Here is an 18,955-nt window from a genome sequence, read left to right on the forward strand (position 1 = left end):
TACGCGCGCGGATCCAAGTCAATTTCAACAGTAAGCCAGTGGGATCCGTCGGCTCTAGACAACAATGTCGGAGCGAACATGGCCCCTGGTTGGTGAGCGACTGCTTGGTCGTGGTCGCATGGATTGGGACAGAGTTCAAAGGGCGCGCCACGCCCTGCAGATCCGTGCAGGGCGTTGAGCATGGTGCTCTTCCTTGACTTGACAACTCCGCTGACGGCCACGACCGATACAGCTTCGACGTCTACCAGCGCCGTTTCAAGGTCGTCCAGCGCATGCTGCATTTCTGAGGACTTAGCCTCGACGCGAAGGAGAACAGAGCTCATGCAAATCGCGCCAAATTAATCAAATCCGTGACTGATGGTGAGTTCTTTGCAACGTACAGTCATATAACCGACTCCAGAGCGATCGCTATTCGGACGTGTCAGAAGCAGAGGAGGTTGCCTATTTGGACGAGGTTGAGGAAGAACATGAGGAGGAGGCGGAGGGAGAAGATCTCATGGACACCTTTGCCAGAGACTACGATGACCGACCCGACCTGGACGTGTACGACGAAGACCTCATAGACGACGCCGATTACGACGTTGACGCTCAGGCCGTTGCACGAGCGGAGAGGGAACTCTCCAGACGTGACGCAGGCACATCTCGCATGGCTGAGAGACATTCACGGTTCTACGCCCTGCAGAGCATCCTCCAGCGACAGGAAGAGGAGGAGGAGGTCGAAGATGAGGACGATGAAGCCGTTCGAAGACGACCGAGGCTATTTGCGTCTCGGGTACGCGTCCCCGCTGGGGGCGCCGCAAGGTGCGAGGCTGCCAAGGAGGAGATACCTTTTCCGGATCCAAACGTATCTATGACCGACCGCACCAGAGACATCTTGAACGATGCCTTCACCTACTTCCTCTGGTTCCACGACAGAGAAGGAGACAACTATGTGGGTCAGAAATACGTGGACGCCGTGGAGAGCATGGCTGAAACTGAGCAGACTTCACTCGCTGTCTCGTGGACGGATATGAACAAGTAGGGGCGTTTTTGGCGCAAACACAGCTTCTCCCTCAAGTTAACTGACTGGCTCACCTTCCACCCTTCAGACACATTGAGTATTTGCGACCGGGTACTGACATCTTTGGTGCGGGAGCACTTCCCTGACCTACGCGCCTTCCGACAGCAGCACTTCTCCATACGGATTAAGAACTACAACTTCTATGAACCTCTGGACTCGCTTCGAGTCGACGTGGTTAATCAGCTGGTGGCAGTGGAGTGCGTCTGTGTTCGGAGGTCGGTGGCCCAGCCGAGGCTGAAGGCTGCAGTTCTGATCTGTACGGCCTGCGGGTATGACAGCAACGGTCCTTTTGAGAAGAAAATCACCGAGAGAGACATCCCTAAGCGCCGCTGCGTCAATTGTCAGTCAAGAGGACCTTTTTTCATCAACAAAACGAAGTCGACCTTCGTGTCGCATCAGCACCTCACAGTGCAGGAGCTGCCTGGACACGTCTCTGCTGGCCAGGTACCAAGACAGAAGCAGGTGGTGGTCTCGGGCGACTTAGTTGACTCCGTACGGCCGGGTGAGGAAATTGTGGTGATGGGCACCTATGCCACCAAGGTGGAGTTTCAGATGAACGCTCGAGTAGGATTTCCCGTGTTTGGGACTCACATTCTGGCGAACAACATCGAGAAGAACAGCGAGAAGAAGGTTGCTGAAATGACAGAGAAGGAAATTCGAATTCTGAAGCAGTTGTCCAGACAACCAAACATTCGGGATCGTCTGGTGCGCTCGATCGCACCCTCGATTTGGGGCCATCGGCACGTCAAGACTGGCATTGCCATGGCCCTCTTCGGTGGAGTGAGGCAACACGTCGGCAGCGAAAAGGAGACACAAGAGTCTGCCAAACACAACATCCGAGGCGACATCAACGTGTTGTTGGTAGGCGACCCGGGTTTGGCGAAGTCGCAGTTCCTCAAGTACTGTCAGGCAACGTTTGATCGAACGGTGCTAACGTCTGGGAAGGGCGCGTCGGCAGCGGGTTTGACAGCTGCAATGAAGAAGGACCCTGTCTCGGGGGAGTGGAGCCTCGAGGGGGGGGCCTTGGTCCTAGCTGACGACGGCATATGCCTCATAGACGAGTTTGACAAGATGACTGAGAAAGACCGCGTGTCCATGCACGAGGCCATGGCCCAACAGACGATCTCCATCTCCAAGGCTGGCATCTGTACAACACTTCGGGCACGATGTAGTGTCGTAGCAGCGGCCAATCCGAAGTTCGGGAGGTACGACTCGCAGATGACTTTCCTTGAGAACGTAGACTTGGGAGACACTCTTCTAAGCCGGTTTGACGTCGTTGCTGTCATGCGAGACAACCCATCTCCGATCCATGACGAGTACCTAGCGCAATACATTCTCAACACTCACTGCAAGTCCCACCCCTATGCGGATCCTGAGGAGCGCATGGCCAACCAAGCGCCGAACCTCGATGATTTGGGTTGGCTGCAGAGCAACGAACCGCTTCCCCATGAGGTTCTCAGAAAGTACGTCGTCTACGCCCGAAACACATGCCATCCGCGAATCAATAAGATAGACAAAGAGAAGGTCGTGGATTTCTACACACAGCTCCGACAAGCAGCTATGCGATCCGGCGGGCTGCCGCTGACTGTTCGACACCTCGAGTCCATTCTTCGCATGGCCTGTGCCAACGCTAAAATGCGGCTCTCCCCAGTGGTTTCGTCCACGGATTTCGATTTTGCGATCTCGACGATGCTGGAGTCGTTCATCCAAAGCCAAAAGCACGCTGTCGCCACAAACTTATGCAAGCGATTTGGGCGTTACCGGGCCATCGCGAACTCCTCAACAGAAGTGTTGGAGACCCTCATCACAGATCTTCTCCGACGCAAAGCAGCGTTCGTGATGTCCCGCATCCGGGTTAATGCGGAGGACGACGCAGCTGCTGCCTACCTTAACCACTTCCAAGATGTCACCGTTCGGAAGTCCGAGCTTGAGCAGCTGGCTTCGGCGCTGTACGGCCTTCCAGCAGTCAGCGTTGATCGCTTTCTCGCCCGCAAGAACTACCAACAGCAGACGCTCCACGGAGAGGTCCTAATCTCCACTGCGTACACAGGCACAGCGGAGTTGAGTCCAGTCAGTCCCCTCAGCCCTGGCCCCCCTATGTAACTGAAAAAATCAGTAGCATCAGTTCAAATTAACGAAGGGGTTCTCGTTTGCGCGTAGCATCACAACAAAGCGCTCTCTGGTTGGTTTTAGAAATTCGTCGAACAGTGCTTCGTCTGCTGAGATGCGTTCCGTAGGATTCAACGCCAGCAGCTTCAAAAGGAAGTCGACGCACGATGGGGGCAGGTCCGTCGTCTTCAAGTTTTGCCGGAAGTTATACATGCTGATCCTCCGCTTCCACAGTGGAAATACCGTCTGAGTTATGACGCCCGCTGGATCCCACGGTATAGAATGGCAGCCTAGTAAGCTCAGGGCAGTCGGCAGGCGTTCCAAGCATCTGAAATATTTTGTAGAGGGTGTCGATTTCCGAATCCCCAGGAAATAATGGAAAGCCACTGATCATCTCCCCTACTATACAGCCCACGCTCCACATATCAGCCTTGTATGTGTAGTTCGCGTCGCCCAGAAGTATTTCTGGAGCGCGGTACCATAGCGTTACAACTTCAATTGTACGCGGTTCAGGTCTCGACATTTTCCGAGCCAGTCCGAAGTCAGCCAGCTTCACCATGTTCCGAGATCTATTGAGCAGGATGTTTTGTGGCTTAAGGTCCCGGTGCATAATGTTGCGGGAATGACAATACCTCAGTGCAAGAAGTAGTTGAAAAACAAAGGCCCGTATAATATCCACGCTAAGCCCGAATCGAGCTGTGGGCTTACCCGCACCTTCGTGGCGACTCCCATAGTACGCCAGTTGCGCCTGCCGACGCTCATTCTGGATAAACTGAGTGGGCATCGCACAAATATCTTACCCGCGTAAGATCCATGCTGCACAGCTCGACCACGAGCCACAGTCCAGGCTTCTGAGCTTCAGCGCCCACCACAAAAGGCCTCTCCGGTGCCTGCAGGACGGCCACCAGACCTAAGATGTTAGGATGGCGCAGTTCCATCAGGACGCAAATCTCTCGGATCCCGTCTGTTGGAATTCCTGGCCGACCTGGTCCGTCACTCTTGAAGGTCTTGATCGCCATTTTCCTCCCGGACACTACGTGTAGCGCTTCGTACACCTCCCCGTAACCCCCACGCCCGATAAGGTTTAAAAGTTGCAGTTCTTCCTTCGCTGGAGGATGTCGAAGTCCAAACCGTCTCGCAATGGGCTGCGTGGCCTGGACCAGCGGGTCGAATGCGTCCACAAAGTTCATCAGGAATAAATGCAATGAAAATTCTTAAGAAAGCTGAGTGAGCCACTTCTCTCTCTCGGGCTGGAGGAATGGGTGTTCTAGGGCTTTTGCGGCTGTTGGACGGTCGTCCGGATTTAGGGAAAGAAGCTGTAGCCAAAAATCAACGCAGCAAGGAGGTAAATCAGTGGTCTTCATGGATTGCTTGATGTTGTACAACTTCAGGTCTCGGTTCCATAGGGGAAGTACAGTCTGTGTGGCAAATTATTCATGGTCCCACAGAGAAGAAAGGGAGCTTACTGAAGTACACAAGCTCTGCGCCATTTGGGAACCCCAGCATTTGGAATATGTGGTAGAGCGTATCAATTTCGTTTTCTCCTGGAAATAAGGGGTACCCACAGATCATCTCCCCAACGATGCATCCCACACTCCAAATGTCAGCCTTGTGTGTGTACTGTAGGTCACCTAGCAGCAGCCCGGGAGCACGGTACCACGTGGTGCAGACCTCGGGCGTTCGAGGCTCTCCCCGTCGGAAACGGCGAGCCGTCCCAAAATCGGCAATGCGGATGCTCGTCGCTGGATCATGATTTAACAGCACGTTAGAAGGCTTAATGTCTCGGTGCACGATTCCTCGCTCGTGACAGTACCTCAAGCCAAGTAGAATCTGGAAGCTCAACTGCTGGATGAGTTCAAGACCCAGTCCCAATCGCGGACAAGGTCGCAATCGAGAGCAAGGTCCCGATTGAGACGTCCCAAATGTGGTGCGTTGGTTATCTCGACGATTGCTCTGGATATACTCCCTCGATGGATCCATCAGAACCCACCCGTGACAGATCCGTCGCGCACAGTTCTGTGACTACCCATAGGGATCGATGATTCCTCCCCAATGACAAGCGATTGTTTTGCGGAGCAGCTACAACCGCGAAGAGGCGAAGTACGTGGGGATGGCGCAGTTCCATCAGCGCGCAGATCTCTCGAACTCCGTGCGACGGCAGGGCAGAAACTCCTCTGATTCTACATTTCTCGGACCGAAAGACTTTAACGGCGAACTTTGAGCCTCTGCTGTCCAAGGCCTCGAATACCTCCCCGTAGCCGCCGCCACCAACGAGGGCCTGCAGCCGCAGACCACAGGATGAGACATCGACGGGCGTCACCGGTGACACTGCCCCAATGAAGGGGTCGAACGGCAAAGCCATGTCAATTAATTATTAATGGTGACTGTATCGGCATCAAAGGAGAACGAGAACGAAACTCGCAGCACCTTCCTCACACTGGAGCACCTCCTTCCACACGGAAGCACTAAGAAGGAGTTAGATCTACTGGCGGAAGCAGGGCTGCACACAGTCGAGGACATCTTCTACGCGCCGGCAAAGAAGCTGCTAACTATCAAAGGGATATCAGACCAGAAGTGTGAGCGTCTGAAGAAAGCAGCCAAAGAGCTGATTGGGGACGGGTTTTGCACCGCCAACGAGGTGCTGGAGTCTCGAGCTAATCTCATCAAATTCACCACTGGAAGTGTGCAACTGGATCGGCTGCTACGAGGCGGCATTGAGACGGGGCAAATTACTGAGCTGTTCGGCGAGTTCAGGACGGGCAAGACACAGCTCTGTCACACGCTTGCGGTGACATGCCAACTTCCAGTGGAGCAGTCTGGCGGGGAGGCCCGCTGCCTTTGGATCGACACGGAAGGGTGACTCTCCGCTCGGTCCGTCACTCAGCACGTTCAGACCTGAGCGAATCGTTGACATCGCTAAGAGGTTCGGGATGGACTCCTCCTGTGTTCTGGACAACATTGCGTATGCTCGGGCTTACAATTCAGACCACCAGACTGAGCTCTTGGTCGAGGCTGGCGCGATCATGAGTTGCTCTGCATTTGCGCTGTGCATCGTGGACAGCGTCACGAATCTTTATCGATCCGACTACACAGGCCGCGGCGAGTTAGCCGCCAGACAAACGCATCTCTGCCGATTCCTCCGGTCCTTGCAGAAACTCTGTGACGCCTACGGGGTGGCGTGTCTGCTAACGAACCAGGTGATGGCTAAGGTAGACGGCATGCCGTCCTTCGGAGGCAATGACAAGGTTCCGGTCGGAGGCCATATTCTGGCGCACGCCAGCCAAACGAGGCTGTACCTTCGCAAGGGCAAGGGTGACAGCCGTATCTGCAAGGTGTATGACAGTCCAAGTCTCCCTGAAGGCGACGCCGTGTTCACGATCACGCCAGGTGGAGTTGATGATGTCAAAGAAAACTAAGCAAGACATATCAATAGTCGTTGGTTCCGTAGGGTACGACCTCTTCATCGTTCGCTGCCTCCAAAGCGTAGTTCGCTTCAGCCACCAACATCTTCATGTCTGCCAGCCGTCTTCGTTCATCAGACTCTAAGCGATGTCGATCTTTGCGCTTGTTCTCCCAGACGCACCAAAGCACGAACGCGGCAACGAGTACGATTGGAAGGAACACCAACAGCCAAACGTACAGGGCCCACGTTCGTGTCTGCTGTGGCGGAACTCCTGAATTGACGTTCCCCATGGTTGGAGAATTGACGATTACCCCTGACTCATGCTTGGGAATCCGCTGGTAGCGCAGAGGGTGGCCACCTTCCTGGAGACACCCCAGGACGTCTTTACACTCTACAGCCTGGACAGCTCGCGGTTCTCGTTCAGGGGTACCGCCTGCACTCAGCAGCTCTGGCAGCAGCTCTTCTACCGGCTCCGACTGCAGCCGGTGTGGCCTGAGAAGACGTGGTACGCGAACCTCCAGGAAGGTCAGCGGACGCAGGGTCTTTGGAGGCTGGGAGAGGTCAGTAGCGTGTGCGCGGAGGCGGCTTTTCCGTCCGCTCCCGCTGCTTGCGTGTCGGTGGACGGGTTGGGACGCCCAAGAGTGATAACATGCACCCACGGCAAAAAAGTGGGTGTGTCGGTGTTGACGGCATGCCTGCAACACGAAAAGAGCTCGGAGCTCATTCTGAACTCGGGGCTGTTCGAGGATTCCGATCTTGAGGCCTCCGGGGACTCTTACCAAGGCTCTCCCACATGGACGTCCGGAAGGAAAAAGCTGCGGCGGAGGAAGTCTCCAGGAACGGGAGGTGACCTCGGAGCTTTCCACCAGCCATCAGGCAAGTTCCTGTTGCCGGTCCGGCGGAACAGCGCGGCAGTGGTCCAGCTTCCACGCGTGGAAGAGCTGCCCTCCTCTATGTCAGTCTGCCCTCAGCGCATCCGGGACTCCGTCCCCTGCGACGGATGGGAGTTCTCGGACGACTCTGAGTGGGTCGTGTGGAGGCGACTAGGCCAACGTAGTTTTGGATACGCAAAGCTAACCCAAGGTGAAGAGGTCACCGCGTCGTTGTCCTGGGCCGAAGGCCATGGAGACGCCATCTCGACGGTGGACCTGGTTGGATGCGGGGGGGAGCGGGCCTTGTCCTTCCCACTTCGTGTAGCGAGCGGTACGCAGGAGGGAGAGCTCGGCGTGTGGACTCCCAGAGAGGAGACCCTTTGGATGGTGGCGAAGTCGGTGGGACCATCGCCTGTATCGGCCTTGAGTTGGCTAGCAAGGAGGCCACACGCGCCACACGAAGTTCCATCTGCGGAAGGTGACGAGGCTCTGCCTCCGCAGATGGAAGGTGACGAGGATGACTCAAGTAACTCGGAGGAATCGAATGAACTCGACACCGACTCGGATTCAGCGACGGATTCCTCAGATGAGAAACTACCCAGCGACTACCTCCTCCCAGATGACTACTTGCGCTGCCCCCACCTCTACACAGAGACGCACTCCAACCCGTGGCTGCTCGCGGCCGGGGAATGGGGCGGGGGTGTGGTCATGTACGACACTCGGCAGGCGTTGGAACCCGTGTTGACGTTGGTGCAGCACCAAGCGTCTGTAACGGTGGTGAAACCAGCTGTGGGCGGACAAAGCCTCGTAACTGGTGACGTGGACGGTAAGGTTTACCTCTGGGACCTGCGTAGAATGTATGAGCCGCGGCAGAAGTTGTGTTGTCCATGCTTGGTCGACCGTTGGCTGACACGGAGTTACTCAACGTCTGAGGGACTATCCGTGCTGACTTTCGGTGTAGGCCAATTGTCTATCACTAATATCGAAACGTGCAGGTCTTAGTCAGTGAGAGTTGGCCATCAGCTCAAACCTCGTAACTAATCACGAAAAGCACAGGTCCCAGCAATTGCGTACAATAATGGCGACGCTAGTTAAGCTCGGCATTCGGGGCATTCGAGCGTTTTCACCGGCGAACCTCGAAGTACTGACGTTCCAGAAGCCGTTGACACTGATCGTGGGTCATAACGGAGCGGGGAAAACTACCATCGTCGAGTGCTTGAAGATGGCTTCGTGCGGCGAGCTTCCACCTTTTGCCAACCGCGGACACAATTTTGTTCACGACACCAAAGTCGCTGACCAACCAGAGGTGAAGGCGCAGATACGGTTGCAGCTGGCTACCCTGAATCGCCAGTACACTCTCACTCGCAATTTCATGGTAAGTAGCACTCGAGGCCGGACTGGCGACGTGAAGACCACTTTCAAGGCGCTGGACTCCGTTTGCAGCACATTGGATCTCAAAACCAACGTGAAGACGAGCGCCTCGTACAAGTGCTCCGACATGGATAAGCACGCACCCAGCCTGCTGGGGCTGTCCAAGGCGCTGATCGAAAACGTCATCTTCGTTCACCAAGAGGATAGCAATTGGCCTCTCTCAGACCAAGCCACGCTTAAGAAGAAATTCGACGAAGTTTTCGGTTCTACTCGATACACTAAGGCTCTGGAGACGATTAACAGTCACATGTGAGGCCTAATGGCCATAGGAACGCAGGAAAGAGTTTTCAAAGATGTCGAAGGAGGCTCTGCACCAGCTCGAGCTTGCGGAGAGCGTACTGGGACAAGCACGGAACCTCGAGCATAGGATCGGTGAAATCCACGCGGAGGCTGAACAGCTTCGCCAACAGAAACAGAGTTGGCAAACGCAGTTGGCACTGTTCGAACGTGACCTGGCATCGAGCGCTGAAACGCTGAAGGCGTTAGGAGATGTGGAGTCTGTACTTTCCTTCAAGACACACTTACTTGATGAGAAAAAGAGCCAGTATACCACCCTCGTATCCGCCATGAAGGAGGATTTCCAGGAGGGTGGCGAAGAGCTGCTGCAGCTCAAGGCGGAGCTGGAGGCCGAAGTCGAGCAGTGCCACGGAAAGGAGGACGTCTGCACTCGCCGTATCGTCGGGCTCGAGGTTAAGAGGGACGAATTGGCCTACAAAGCCCGCGAGGCGGAAAAGGAAAGACGCGTGGCTATCCTCAACAAGGAACGTCGAGATGACGCCCTCAGAGAGAGGAACGCGATCCTGTTGAAGCTGGAAATAGCTGTAGTCAAGGATGTCAATGTTGTGGAGCAGGTGATGGCGATGAGACGCAAGCTTGAGCTCTCGTCGGGCCAAGTGAAAGAAAGGGCTCGTGTTGCCTTGCAGTCCAAAGCTGACGAATGTCGCCGTGTTCGCTCTGATCTACAGACGGTTGAGGTCCGCCGTAGATGCCTGGAAAATGACAGAGACGCCTCGATCCGCAAACGTGGCCAGTTGGAAATGAATGTGTCCCGACTTCGTCAGGTCGAGCATGAGCTGATCGATATCGGTCAACAGACGAAGTGCGAAGCGCAGGCCGACAACAAAGTAGTGGAAGAACTCCAATCACGCCTCGTCTCTCTTCGTGACGAACGATCTCTAGTCGAAGAACAGCTCCGAGAAGCCAACGTCAGACTTCGGGCAGCAGAGGGGGTGGCCGCAGTCCGCCACGGGTTGAAGGTTCTGGTGGACAGCAAGTCCAGGCTGGCAGAGACACTACGTGAGACCTACCAGCGCGTTCAGACTGCGCTGGGAGAGCCGCTGGACGAGAACTGGACTCCGAAGCGCGTGGACTTTGATCTAGTCGCCGCCCGACGTAGTCAACTGGAGGCCGAGCGATCCTCGCTGGCACTCCAGGCGGAACAGGCGAACAAGTCCGTCGGGGCGCTCGACTCGCAAATCGCCGACGTCAGGAAGCGCATGACCGACTACCAAAAACGGGTGGCAGAACTCACACCCCCAGAAGGGGTGACTAACCCCGAGTCTCTTGCGTCTTTGCTTGCTGAAAAGCGGCAGACCGAGGAAAGTTGCCTTCGGAACGTTCTTGTTAACCAGAATGCTGAACGGATGTTCAGCAGCTTCATGGCTCACAGCGTCAAGAAGCATAAGTGTGCGTTTTGCACGCGTCCATTCCGAAAGGACGCCGAGGTGGAGGCCATGAAGAGCCACCTTGAGAGTCGGATCACCAGTCTACCCGCTCTGATACACGATATGGAGGCGGAGCTTGCGGTTGTCAGGAGCGAGATCCAAAGTCTAGATGCGTGCGGTCCCGTCGTTGCAGAGCTGTTCGATGTGCAGAAAGCGCTTCCAACATTGCGGACAGCTCTGAAGGAAGCCGAGCTCAAGAGGAAACGACAAATGGAGCTGCTTCCCTATTGTATCGCACGTCTGGAAGCCTTGCAAAGTAAGGTGAACTCTGTGGACACGGCCCTCGGAGAAGGAAAATCGTTCGGTCGCACTTGGCAGCAGTATGAGGCCACGTGCCGGGACGTACTACAGGTCCAGTCGCAACTGATTGATGCCCCTTCACCTACCGCCGCGAGAAGCCTAGTGGGGGAGCTCGAAGACAGGCTAGACGCTATACCGCTAAAACAGGTGCGTACGGAGTTTGAAGACGCGCTTAGTGCTCGCCGAAGCCTGGAAGAGCAGCAGCACACGCTTGGAATGCGTCGGGCTCGACTCGAGCAGGAGCAGGACTCCCTCAAAGACTCTGAGACCGCTCTGGCACGGCTACCACTGGATGAGACCGGAGAGCTGGCCCAGGTTTTGACCCAAGAGGCTAAGCTGTCAAGAGACGTCAGCGAGGCGGATACTGCGGTGGCGCAGTGTCAGGAGGCTTTTAAGTGAGCGATCTGCGCACCAGACACAGCCGTGTGGAAGCCATCCATGCGCAGAAGACGAGCTTGCTGGACAACACCATTGAGAAAATCCGGCAGCTCAACGATCGCATATCCGAGTGTGAAGCGCGGCATGTAGACACAGACTGTGGTCATGCCGACGCGTATGACACCACCGTAGGTTTTTTTCGGGGAAGCGATATAGTCGGCTGACTTGGAAGTTGCACGAGCGACGTTGAAGCAGCTGAGAGAGACGAATGCTGACAACCGAGACCTCCTTTCCAGCATTACACACAACCTTCGCGTGAGGGAGGTCGAAGGGGAGGTTAAGGCGCTGGAGACGGAGGTGAAGGCCACACTTGACAGGTGCCACAATCAGGATCCTTGCGCTCTCCGTCGGGAAGTCGATCGCCTCACCCAGGAGGCCAGCTCGTTCCGTGAACAGATCAACATGGCTGACGGGCAGTTGAAAGCCAAGGATGACTTCAGGAATCAACTGGTGAAGGAACGGCAGAGCTCAAAGTTCAGCAACATCGAAACTAGACATTCCGAAGCCTTACTCGATTCCGAACTGTTCAAACTGACAGTGAACGACCTCGGTCGCTATCACAAGGCCCTTGACAAGGCCCTCATGGCCTACCATGCCAACAAGATGCGCGAGATCAACAAAGCTTTGAAGGAATACTGGCAAGTAATGTACCGTGGCCGCGACATCGAGTACGTTGCCATCCGATCAGACACAGAGTCCAGCTCTACACTCGCTGGCTCGCGCTCCTACAACTACCGACTAGTCATGTGCGTCGCTGGGGTGGAGCTAGACATGCGCGGGAGATGTTCTGCGGGACAAAAAGTCCTCGTCTGCATCGTAGTTCGATTGACACTCGCCGACTGTTTCGGAGCACACTGCGGAATTCTGGCGCTGGACGAGCCCACTACGAACCTGGACCACGAGAACATCCTCGGTCTGTCGAGGGCTCTAGCGGATTTGATTGAGGTCCGTGGCCAGTATGCCAACTTCCAGCTGCTGCTGATCACGCATGACGAGCAATTCGTTTCTAACCTCGCGCGGTTTCAACTGGCGGACTCGTTCGTTAAGGTGGAGAAGAATCAGAAAGGTCACAGCGTGGTACATGAACGGCCCTTTCGACAACTTTGAATTGCTACGTTTCTGAAGTCAACAGCACTACACTTCGCCAAGCAGCAAGAAACTCCTCTCGGTGTCTTTGTCCTCCTTTGCTGCAGGATGGTCGTAAAGCTTGGCGCCAAGATTCAACCGTCGGTAGGCCTCCTCCGGCGTTAGCGTGGCACCTTTAGGCCGTGCTCGTTGCTTACCTAGTCCATAAACCAGGCCGCCGACGAACTTCAGGACGTTAGACACCACCACTGCCCTGGGGTATACGCCTGGATGAAGGAGAATGTCGACTACCGCCACAACAAGATGCTTGGCCTGTCCAATGACGATGTATGTGGTGGGTGTGACGCAGGCCACAAGGGAGAAGGACGAGATGTTGTTGAACAGGGCGATACAGCCGGAAATGAGCCAGTGATGATAGTACGCTGGGTCGAGCATGATAGTGAATACGTCTGGAAAAGTTGGCTTCTCGAACAGGATAATGATTGGCAGCAGGATGACCAGCGAATTAAGGGTGTTGTAGAAGGTCATGGTCCCTCCGGAGCCTGACACGTGGCGCATCTGCCTCGCAGCCGTGACCGACCTCATTGCAGAAAATGAAGAGCACACGGCCCCCGCAACGAAGTAAACCGCGCTCATCTGGTGGGAGATGGCAAGGAGAGCCAGGGCGATGATCAGGATACCTACTGATGACATCCTCGGCAGAGTCCGGCCGAGGAGCGCATACTGCAGAAGGGCAGCAATCGGCACCGCCATGCCTTTGGAGACCTCAGCCGTAGCGGGTCCAAACGCGTTGACGAGCCACAGAGTACCCAACAGGGCTAGAACGAAGAAGAAGGAGGCCGGAAAGACTTTGTATAGGATCTTGAAGCTGGGCCGAAAGACTGGTATTGTAGCCTGGGCGGCCTTAAAACCGGCCCAGCGGCCTATAAACGCCAACGGGAAGTACAGCAGCGACACAAATACGAACTGTGCGAACAGGAACGCTGCTGGCAACGGGAAAATAGGCTTGACTTGTGAATAAAAATACTGCAGCTGAAGAACTGTGATGGCGGTGAAAGAGAACGCCCAGAAAACCTTGACGACAGCGGCGGTGGCCGCTGGCTCCTCCGTGGGCAGATCTGGAGGGAGGTTGACCATAGACTCCTCTGATGTGTCGTAGCTGTAATACTTCCACAGAGGTAGCCTCCGTGACTCGTCCGAGACCTCTTCGCCTTCTCCCGCCTCTTCCACGGACTCGGGCAGACTTGGAGGCTGCGCGAGGTCTTCTGAGGGATTCATGAGTGCTGTGTGCGATCGAAACGCTGGGGTTCCCATGCGTTAGTGTTTTTCGTCAATGTTGATGATGTGCCAAATGCAGTATCATTAGGGCTGCCATGCCGAGGAGTCCTGCCACTGTACATGCAGCTCCCATCGCGAGCTGCAGGACTGTTTCTACGTCCGAAAACGTGCATCCGAGAACTTCGCCAGCCATAAAGATCACGAACCCCGCCGAGAAGGCGTTCACGAGGGCGAGCATGGTGGATCCTTGGGTTGCAATAAACAGGCCAAGTAACGCGCCCATTGGGGAGGCCAAACACAGGCCCGCCACGAGCATCAAGCGCACAGCGCCGGAACTCTTCAGCGCGCGGACGGTCGCTAACGTTTCAGTCCATTTATGGGCGGCAATGGCAAGGGCAGAGGCCCAGACGGCCAAGACGTCGGTGGCGCCTCCCACCACCACACCTTCGAATAGGGCATGGAAGGCAAAGCCCACAAAGGCGGAAACGTCCTTTAGCGTCGCGCTCGCTGACACTTGCGAGTCTTTGTTGGCGCAGAGGCTCGACAGTTCCTCCAAATCCCCGACGGAATCATAGTGCTTCAGGTTGTGCTCATGCTCATTTCCATGCTCATTCCCATGCTCATGTCCATGCTCATGTCCATTCTCATGTCCATTCTCATGTCCATTCTCATGTCCATTCTCATGTCCATGCCCATGCTCATGATGAGAATGACCCATGTTGTCCAAAAAAAAGAAGTAGAGGAACCCGAACGCAACAGATAAGTGCACCAGATTCATCTTAACCGCGTGACCTCCTATGTCTAGCGTTAGAGCAAACCCCAGCCGTTCGTACTGTATCTCTGCTTCTGGCAGAAGGTGCAACAGGCCGAAACCAAGAAGGGTTCCTCCACTGAAGGCTCCCAGACAAAGTGCAGTCTTTCCTCCGGGAGGGACATTAATGATTGCCCCTATCACGGCCGAGATCAACATGACAACAGACGCCATGATAACATGGACTGAGACGTCGTGGTCATGGACGTCGGGGTGGTGGTGGTGGGGGTCATGGGAGTGGTCATGTTGGCCGTCTGACGGGCTGAGATCCAGGACGATTGGAGCATGAGGTGCCTTTGGATTTCTCCGCTCGCTGCGTGGAAGGCCGACTAATGCATCCTTTAGGCACTCCTCCACAGCAAGAGACATCACCTTTTGAACGTAGTGCTGATTCCCAACGGGGAGGCAACCGGAGTCCTCGAGGTGCATGTGAAAATCCTCCAGGTGGTCAGCGCAGAAGAGCGCCTCCGCGTCGGCAAGTTCAATAGCTCCGGCCAGCGGCTTCGCCTCTCGGAGCTCCATGAATAGCGTGCTCCCATCAGGAGGGCACAGCTCCAATAGATCTGGCATCCCTACGATGCGACGACTCTTGAACCGTGTGGTCCCCATTAGACTGTTCGCAAGAGCTATGTGTTCCGCGCCCACTTCCAGCCCATTGGAGAGCTCGTGCAGCGTCAGCGCCAGCAAATAGAGTCCTTGTAGTCGAGGTAAGACTATCAGGTCTGGAGCGAAGGTGACAGGGCAGCTGTACCTGTTGCTGAGCTCGAGTGGGTCTACGCGGTCGAAGTGCACGCACTCAGCGAATGAGAGGGCGGATCCACCTCGGAACTGATCTTGCGCGTCGCGCATCCGAGCGAGAACCGCTCGAAACTGCGGTGCCACTCTGGGACGCGAATTAGCAGCCTGGTAGCCCAGAACGAGGTTCAAACATATGCACAGCACGAAAGCAGGGAGCATGTGCACTAGTCGCGAAACGAGCAGTGCTGACAACTGACGGGCACCAACGGACATTGAGGACAAGGCTCCGCTGGGCGCCTTTGGGGACACGGGGTGTTGCTTGAGGCTGGGCATCTCAACCTCTCGTCTTGGGAGCAGACGCACACAGGCATCTCGTACGTGGTGGTGTGTACTCGACGGCGGCGTCGGTTCCGGGGTTTATGGGGTCCGTGGGAGCATTGATAAGCAGTCGGTTCGCCCGTGTGAGGGGCGGGGTGGTGGGGACAGGAATGCTGCTGAGGCCGCATCGCGTGGTGGCGTGGTGGAGCAGTCTTCGGGGACACCGTGTGACCACACTTCCCTACTCGGATGTCGATCTGAATGGGCTCCGGTTTCTTGACCTTTCTGGCCGCCTCCTTCACCGCCTGCCGCTCTTTCTCGCCAAGATCGCGAGCAGGTCGCCGTTGTAGAGGTAAATCTTCGCTATCGCTGTACATCGGCGCATCCTGACTGTAGCCGTCATCGCCAGGAGCGTCTCGCGCGGCGGCGTCGAACGCGTCTGACTGTCGAGGGTCACGCCGACGGACGCGAGGTGGGGACTGGGCTACACGTTCGACTCGAGTTGGACGTGGTGGGTCGAAGGTGGGGTTTCCGGCAGGCTTGTAGTCCTCGTAGTACACAACGCGACGGGGTCTCACGTCCGACATGGGAGGATAGAAAATTTCCGAGTGTCGGGGAGGATACAAAAGTTCCGAGTGTCGCGGCGGGTATCGCACAGCGCCTCGCCTGGGATGACAGTCGAGATATGAGGGTATAACGCTGCGGTCATCAGGGTAGCGCGGGTGGCCGTGGTCTACAAATCGAGGCCTCCTGTCAGGGCTGGACTTTGCCAGAGATTTATGCGGCGAGTCTTCATTTCGAAGCGTGACAGGAATGCAGAGCTGATAGTCCCTCTCCTTCAAGGGCGCGTCCCTCTCCGTCTCCTGCATACCTCGGATGTGGCCGTCACTCACTCCGCGGGGCTGAACGGTCACGGGGGCTGGAGCTGGAATCGGCGTTGGAGTTGGCGATGGCGTTGGAATCGGTGCGTGCTGCACGGCGAAGACAACGACACCCATGATTTCGTAGTCCACGACGGATAGTAGATGCACCCGCAGCTCCTCAAACTCGTGCTGAATCCTGTCGAGATGCACCGTGGTATGCCCCATGCATACTCTCCCTTCACAGCCTGTGGAGAAAACGCGAAGAATCATAGGAGTTTGGGTCATCTCAGGCATGAGGATGTCGAAGTCAGCTTGGGGGCCGTGAAAAGGACCCACGACAAAGTTTTTGCCGTCCACGACGGCCTCTAGCTCTGCCGCACCGCTAAGATTGTTAAATATAGCTCGAGTCAGAGTGAGTCGCACCATCCAAAATTACGACTTTTGACTAAACACAGTGGCGTGTACTGCACATTGGAGTCACAGGTCGCAAAAACACACCTGACGAACACCAGCCTTTTGCAGCTTGTCGGCCGCGGTGCGCCCTCCAGCCACAGTTACTGGCCTGCTGGCGTCAATCAGCACTACCGTCTCGAACCCTCGGTCCTTCGCGTCCAGCGCCGTGTTCATTACGCAGATGTCGAAGGCGAGGCCGCAGACCAGCAGCCTGCTGTCGGGTTGCAGGACGTCCAGCAACCCTGACGGGTTCTTCTCGGTGCCAAACGCTGAGTAGCTGTCCTCTTCAACATCGTAGCCTTTGCGTACGTGAACAGTTTTCTCGGGCAGGACCAGGTCGGGGTGGTATTTGCATCCGTTCGTACCCTGAACGCAGTGGTCAGGCCACAGAACGGTGCCTTCATTCGTAACAGTAAAAGGCGGCTTGTGGTGTCGGGATGAAAAGCTTATGTGGCCTGAGGGATGGAAGTCTCGTGAAGCCACCACCGTAGGCGCCAACGTTGCCAGCTCGTTGACCCGCGGTATGATTGAGTTGCCATATGGAACTGGCATTGAGCCCCCAGGGCAGAAATCCCTTTGTACGTCAACGATGACAAGCACGTCACTCGGTAACATAGGCTATTGCTCAATTTCAACCTGTGAAGCTCCTTCAGAACATACTTTTTCATGGTTGTGTTGTTGCCTGCCTACACTTTGCGTCATCAAGGACTGTGTTGGAAGTTATGAGCGAATCGTAAGCACACGTTTCGTATTCTGCACAATAATGGCCACAGGAAGCTACTCTGAGTACATTCAGCAACTAAAACCATCGGACGTTCTCGAAGACGCCACTAGATGCTTGCTGCGGCAGTCCCTTGACTGCGCCAACGCCGGTGGGGAGCACCTCGCCAAGGAGTGTGGTGTGTTCAGAGCAGAGGTCACCAAGCCCGAGTGGCAGGCAGAAGCTGGGAACCCGTATCAGGCACACACCTGGAAGAAGTACCACGTCGGGAACAACGATTACGATCTCGTGGTGTATCGACGCCCTCGACGAAGCTTACTAAGGAAAATTCTCTGCTGCGGTCAGTGATCCTTCTGGCGTTTCAGGCTCGTGTTGTCTTCAGTCGCAAAGCGTTTATGGCAACTTCTGCTGGCTTTGCCAGTTTCCAACAGTGTTCGGTGAAGACCACTGAGATCTCTGGGCAGCAGATCGTTCAGGGCCTCCTTCTCCAGCTCCTCCTCCAGCTCCTTTCGCTTCTCTAGCTTCTCTTTATAACCTGAGGTGATGAACGCCTCGGGCTCCTCCCCCGCTTCTTCGATTTCGCGTCGGAGTTGTTTCGCCACCACTATTTCACTCTCCAACTCCCGTCGCTTGGCTTGCATCATCATGCTATCTATGTATCTGCTTTCGTCCCTCTCGTCCTCATCGGATTCCTCTTCCTTGCTGAAGCGTCCGTAGGAGACGACGCCGCTGGCGCCAAACACCTGTCCTAGCCTCCGCATCTCCTGCTGGCGTCGGTCTTTGGGTACGGCACTAATCTCTTCGTAAATCGCGTCGTATTCGAACACGTGGGGATCTTCTACGAGAGCACGGGCTTGGATCTGTTTGTCCATTGCTCCGGCTGCTCTCTCTATGCCCCTAAGGCCACCAGTTGTGTCGGAATCGAACTCGTCCAGCGGCTTGCTGGGCGCAGCGGCTGTAGTCTTCTTAAGGGAGAACTTCAGCGGCATCAAGCCTTGGTTAATGACCCAATTCTGTCGATCTCATATCTCTCTCTGCAGATTCACGCAGCCAAGTTCCTTACTCGCTTACGCAGAAGCATTGTGGCCGCTGAGTGTTCCAAGGCTTGCTGGTCACACCGGAGTCTTGTGTGGCACCGAAGGACGTTGGAAACGGATCTGTGCACTCTCGCATAGAAGACGGCAATCGCGGTACCTGCGGAAGCTGGTATTTCGCGCTAGAGTTGGATCCGTTACGCAGGAGTTTAAAATGCCTCTGCCTGCCCCACTGAGATCATCACAGGGATTAGATACGAATGTGCGAACTCAGTTCAGACACAATTAAGCTCATGTCAATGGCCATGTCAATGGC

At 55.6% G+C, this 18,955-nt stretch overlaps 10 protein-coding genes across 19 annotated transcripts; 4 read left to right on the forward strand and 6 right to left on the reverse strand.

Moving 5' to 3' along the window:
- Positions 1-357: 357 nt before the first annotated feature.
- On the forward strand, positions 358-3,163 carry KVP18_000033 (uncharacterized protein; the record flags this gene model as incomplete). 2 transcript variants are annotated; one of them, XM_067953757.1, is made up of 3 exons in its annotated part: positions 358-360; positions 401-1,017; positions 1,045-3,163. In XM_067953757.1, the coding sequence occupies 3 exons, from the start codon at positions 358-360 to the stop codon at positions 3,161-3,163; spliced, it is 2,739 nt and encodes a 912-aa protein (XP_067808777.1). The 2 variants fall into 2 exon arrangements, with proteins under 2 accessions (XP_067808777.1, XP_067808778.1); XM_067953758.1 differs by lacking the exon at positions 358-360 and having other exon boundaries at positions 497-1,017.
- An 18-nt stretch (positions 3,164-3,181) lies between these two features.
- KVP18_000034 (uncharacterized protein) lies at positions 3,182-4,359 on the reverse strand (the record flags this gene model as incomplete). Of its 2 annotated transcripts, XM_067953873.1 has the most annotated exons (3): positions 3,182-3,415; positions 3,444-3,941; positions 3,970-4,359. In XM_067953873.1, 3 exons carry the CDS (start codon positions 4,357-4,359, stop codon positions 3,182-3,184), a joined length of 1,122 nt encoding a protein of 373 aa, XP_067808780.1. The 2 variants fall into 2 exon arrangements, with proteins under 2 accessions (XP_067808780.1, XP_067808779.1); XM_067953872.1 differs by having other exon boundaries at positions 3,375-3,941.
- Positions 4,360-5,546: 1,187 nt separating this feature from the next.
- KVP18_000039 (uncharacterized protein) lies at positions 5,547-6,585 on the forward strand (the record flags this gene model as incomplete). 3 transcript variants are annotated; one of them, XM_067954353.1, is made up of 2 exons in its annotated part: positions 5,547-6,025; positions 6,054-6,585. In XM_067954353.1, the coding sequence occupies 2 exons, from the start codon at positions 5,547-5,549 to the stop codon at positions 6,583-6,585; spliced, it is 1,011 nt and encodes a 336-aa protein (XP_067808790.1). The 3 variants fall into 3 exon arrangements, with proteins under 3 accessions (XP_067808790.1, XP_067808789.1, XP_067808788.1); XM_067954352.1 differs by lacking the exon at positions 6,054-6,585 and having other exon boundaries at positions 5,547-6,029; XM_067954351.1 differs by lacking the exon at positions 5,547-6,025 and having other exon boundaries at positions 6,100-6,585.
- Positions 6,586-6,595: 10 nt separating this feature from the next.
- On the reverse strand, positions 6,596-6,862 carry KVP18_000038 (uncharacterized protein; the record flags this gene model as incomplete). Its single annotated transcript, XM_067954286.1, has 1 exon — positions 6,596-6,862. The coding sequence occupies one exon, from the start codon at positions 6,860-6,862 to the stop codon at positions 6,596-6,598; it is 267 nt and encodes an 88-aa protein (XP_067808787.1).
- Positions 6,863-6,892: 30 nt separating this feature from the next.
- On the forward strand, positions 6,893-8,446 carry KVP18_000030 (uncharacterized protein; the record flags this gene model as incomplete). The annotated part of the gene is made up of 1 exon (XM_067953371.1): positions 6,893-8,446. One exon carries the CDS (start codon positions 6,893-6,895, stop codon positions 8,444-8,446), a length of 1,554 nt encoding a protein of 517 aa, XP_067808772.1.
- Positions 8,447-8,522: 76 nt separating this feature from the next.
- Positions 8,523-12,444, forward strand: KVP18_000036 (uncharacterized protein; the record flags this gene model as incomplete). Of its 4 annotated transcripts, XM_067954084.1 has the most annotated exons (4): positions 8,523-9,124; positions 9,153-11,294; positions 11,321-11,465; positions 11,494-12,444. In XM_067954084.1, 4 exons carry the CDS (start codon positions 8,523-8,525, stop codon positions 12,442-12,444), a joined length of 3,840 nt encoding a protein of 1,279 aa, XP_067808783.1. The 4 variants fall into 4 exon arrangements, with proteins under 4 accessions (XP_067808783.1, XP_067808785.1, XP_067808782.1 ...); XM_067954086.1 differs by lacking the exons at positions 9,153-11,294; positions 11,321-11,465; positions 11,494-12,444 and having other exon boundaries at positions 8,523-9,128; XM_067954083.1 differs by lacking the exons at positions 8,523-9,124; positions 11,321-11,465; positions 11,494-12,444 and having other exon boundaries at positions 9,169-11,298.
- A 27-nt stretch (positions 12,445-12,471) lies between these two features.
- KVP18_000032 (uncharacterized protein) lies at positions 12,472-13,701 on the reverse strand (the record flags this gene model as incomplete). The annotated part of the gene is made up of 1 exon (XM_067953590.1): positions 12,472-13,701. One exon carries the CDS (start codon positions 13,699-13,701, stop codon positions 12,472-12,474), a length of 1,230 nt encoding a protein of 409 aa, XP_067808776.1.
- Positions 13,702-13,753: 52 nt separating this feature from the next.
- KVP18_000031 (uncharacterized protein) lies at positions 13,754-16,857 on the reverse strand (the record flags this gene model as incomplete). 3 transcript variants are annotated; one of them, XM_067953439.1, is made up of 2 exons in its annotated part: positions 13,754-15,495; positions 15,522-16,857. In XM_067953439.1, 2 exons carry the CDS (start codon positions 16,855-16,857, stop codon positions 13,754-13,756), a joined length of 3,078 nt encoding a protein of 1,025 aa, XP_067808774.1. The 3 variants fall into 3 exon arrangements, with proteins under 3 accessions (XP_067808774.1, XP_067808773.1, XP_067808775.1); XM_067953438.1 differs by lacking the exon at positions 15,522-16,857 and having other exon boundaries at positions 13,754-15,469; XM_067953440.1 differs by having other exon boundaries at positions 15,475-16,857.
- A 51-nt stretch (positions 16,858-16,908) lies between these two features.
- Positions 16,909-17,499, reverse strand: KVP18_000035 (uncharacterized protein; the record flags this gene model as incomplete). The annotated part of the gene is made up of 1 exon (XM_067953953.1): positions 16,909-17,499. The coding sequence occupies one exon, from the start codon at positions 17,497-17,499 to the stop codon at positions 16,909-16,911; it is 591 nt and encodes a 196-aa protein (XP_067808781.1).
- Positions 17,500-17,946: 447 nt separating this feature from the next.
- KVP18_000037 (uncharacterized protein) lies at positions 17,947-18,594 on the reverse strand (the record flags this gene model as incomplete). The annotated part of the gene is made up of 1 exon (XM_067954156.1): positions 17,947-18,594. The coding sequence occupies one exon, from the start codon at positions 18,592-18,594 to the stop codon at positions 17,947-17,949; it is 648 nt and encodes a 215-aa protein (XP_067808786.1).
- Positions 18,595-18,955: the final 361 nt, after the last annotated feature.

Source organism: the organism of the source record quoted next (assembly GCF_019968955.1).
Source record: "MAG: Porospora cf. gigantea A chromosome Unknown PgA_NODE_412_length_18955_cov_345.263, whole genome shotgun sequence".
Lineage (NCBI taxonomy): Eukaryota > Apicomplexa > Conoidasida > Eugregarinorida > Porosporidae > Porospora > Porospora cf. gigantea A.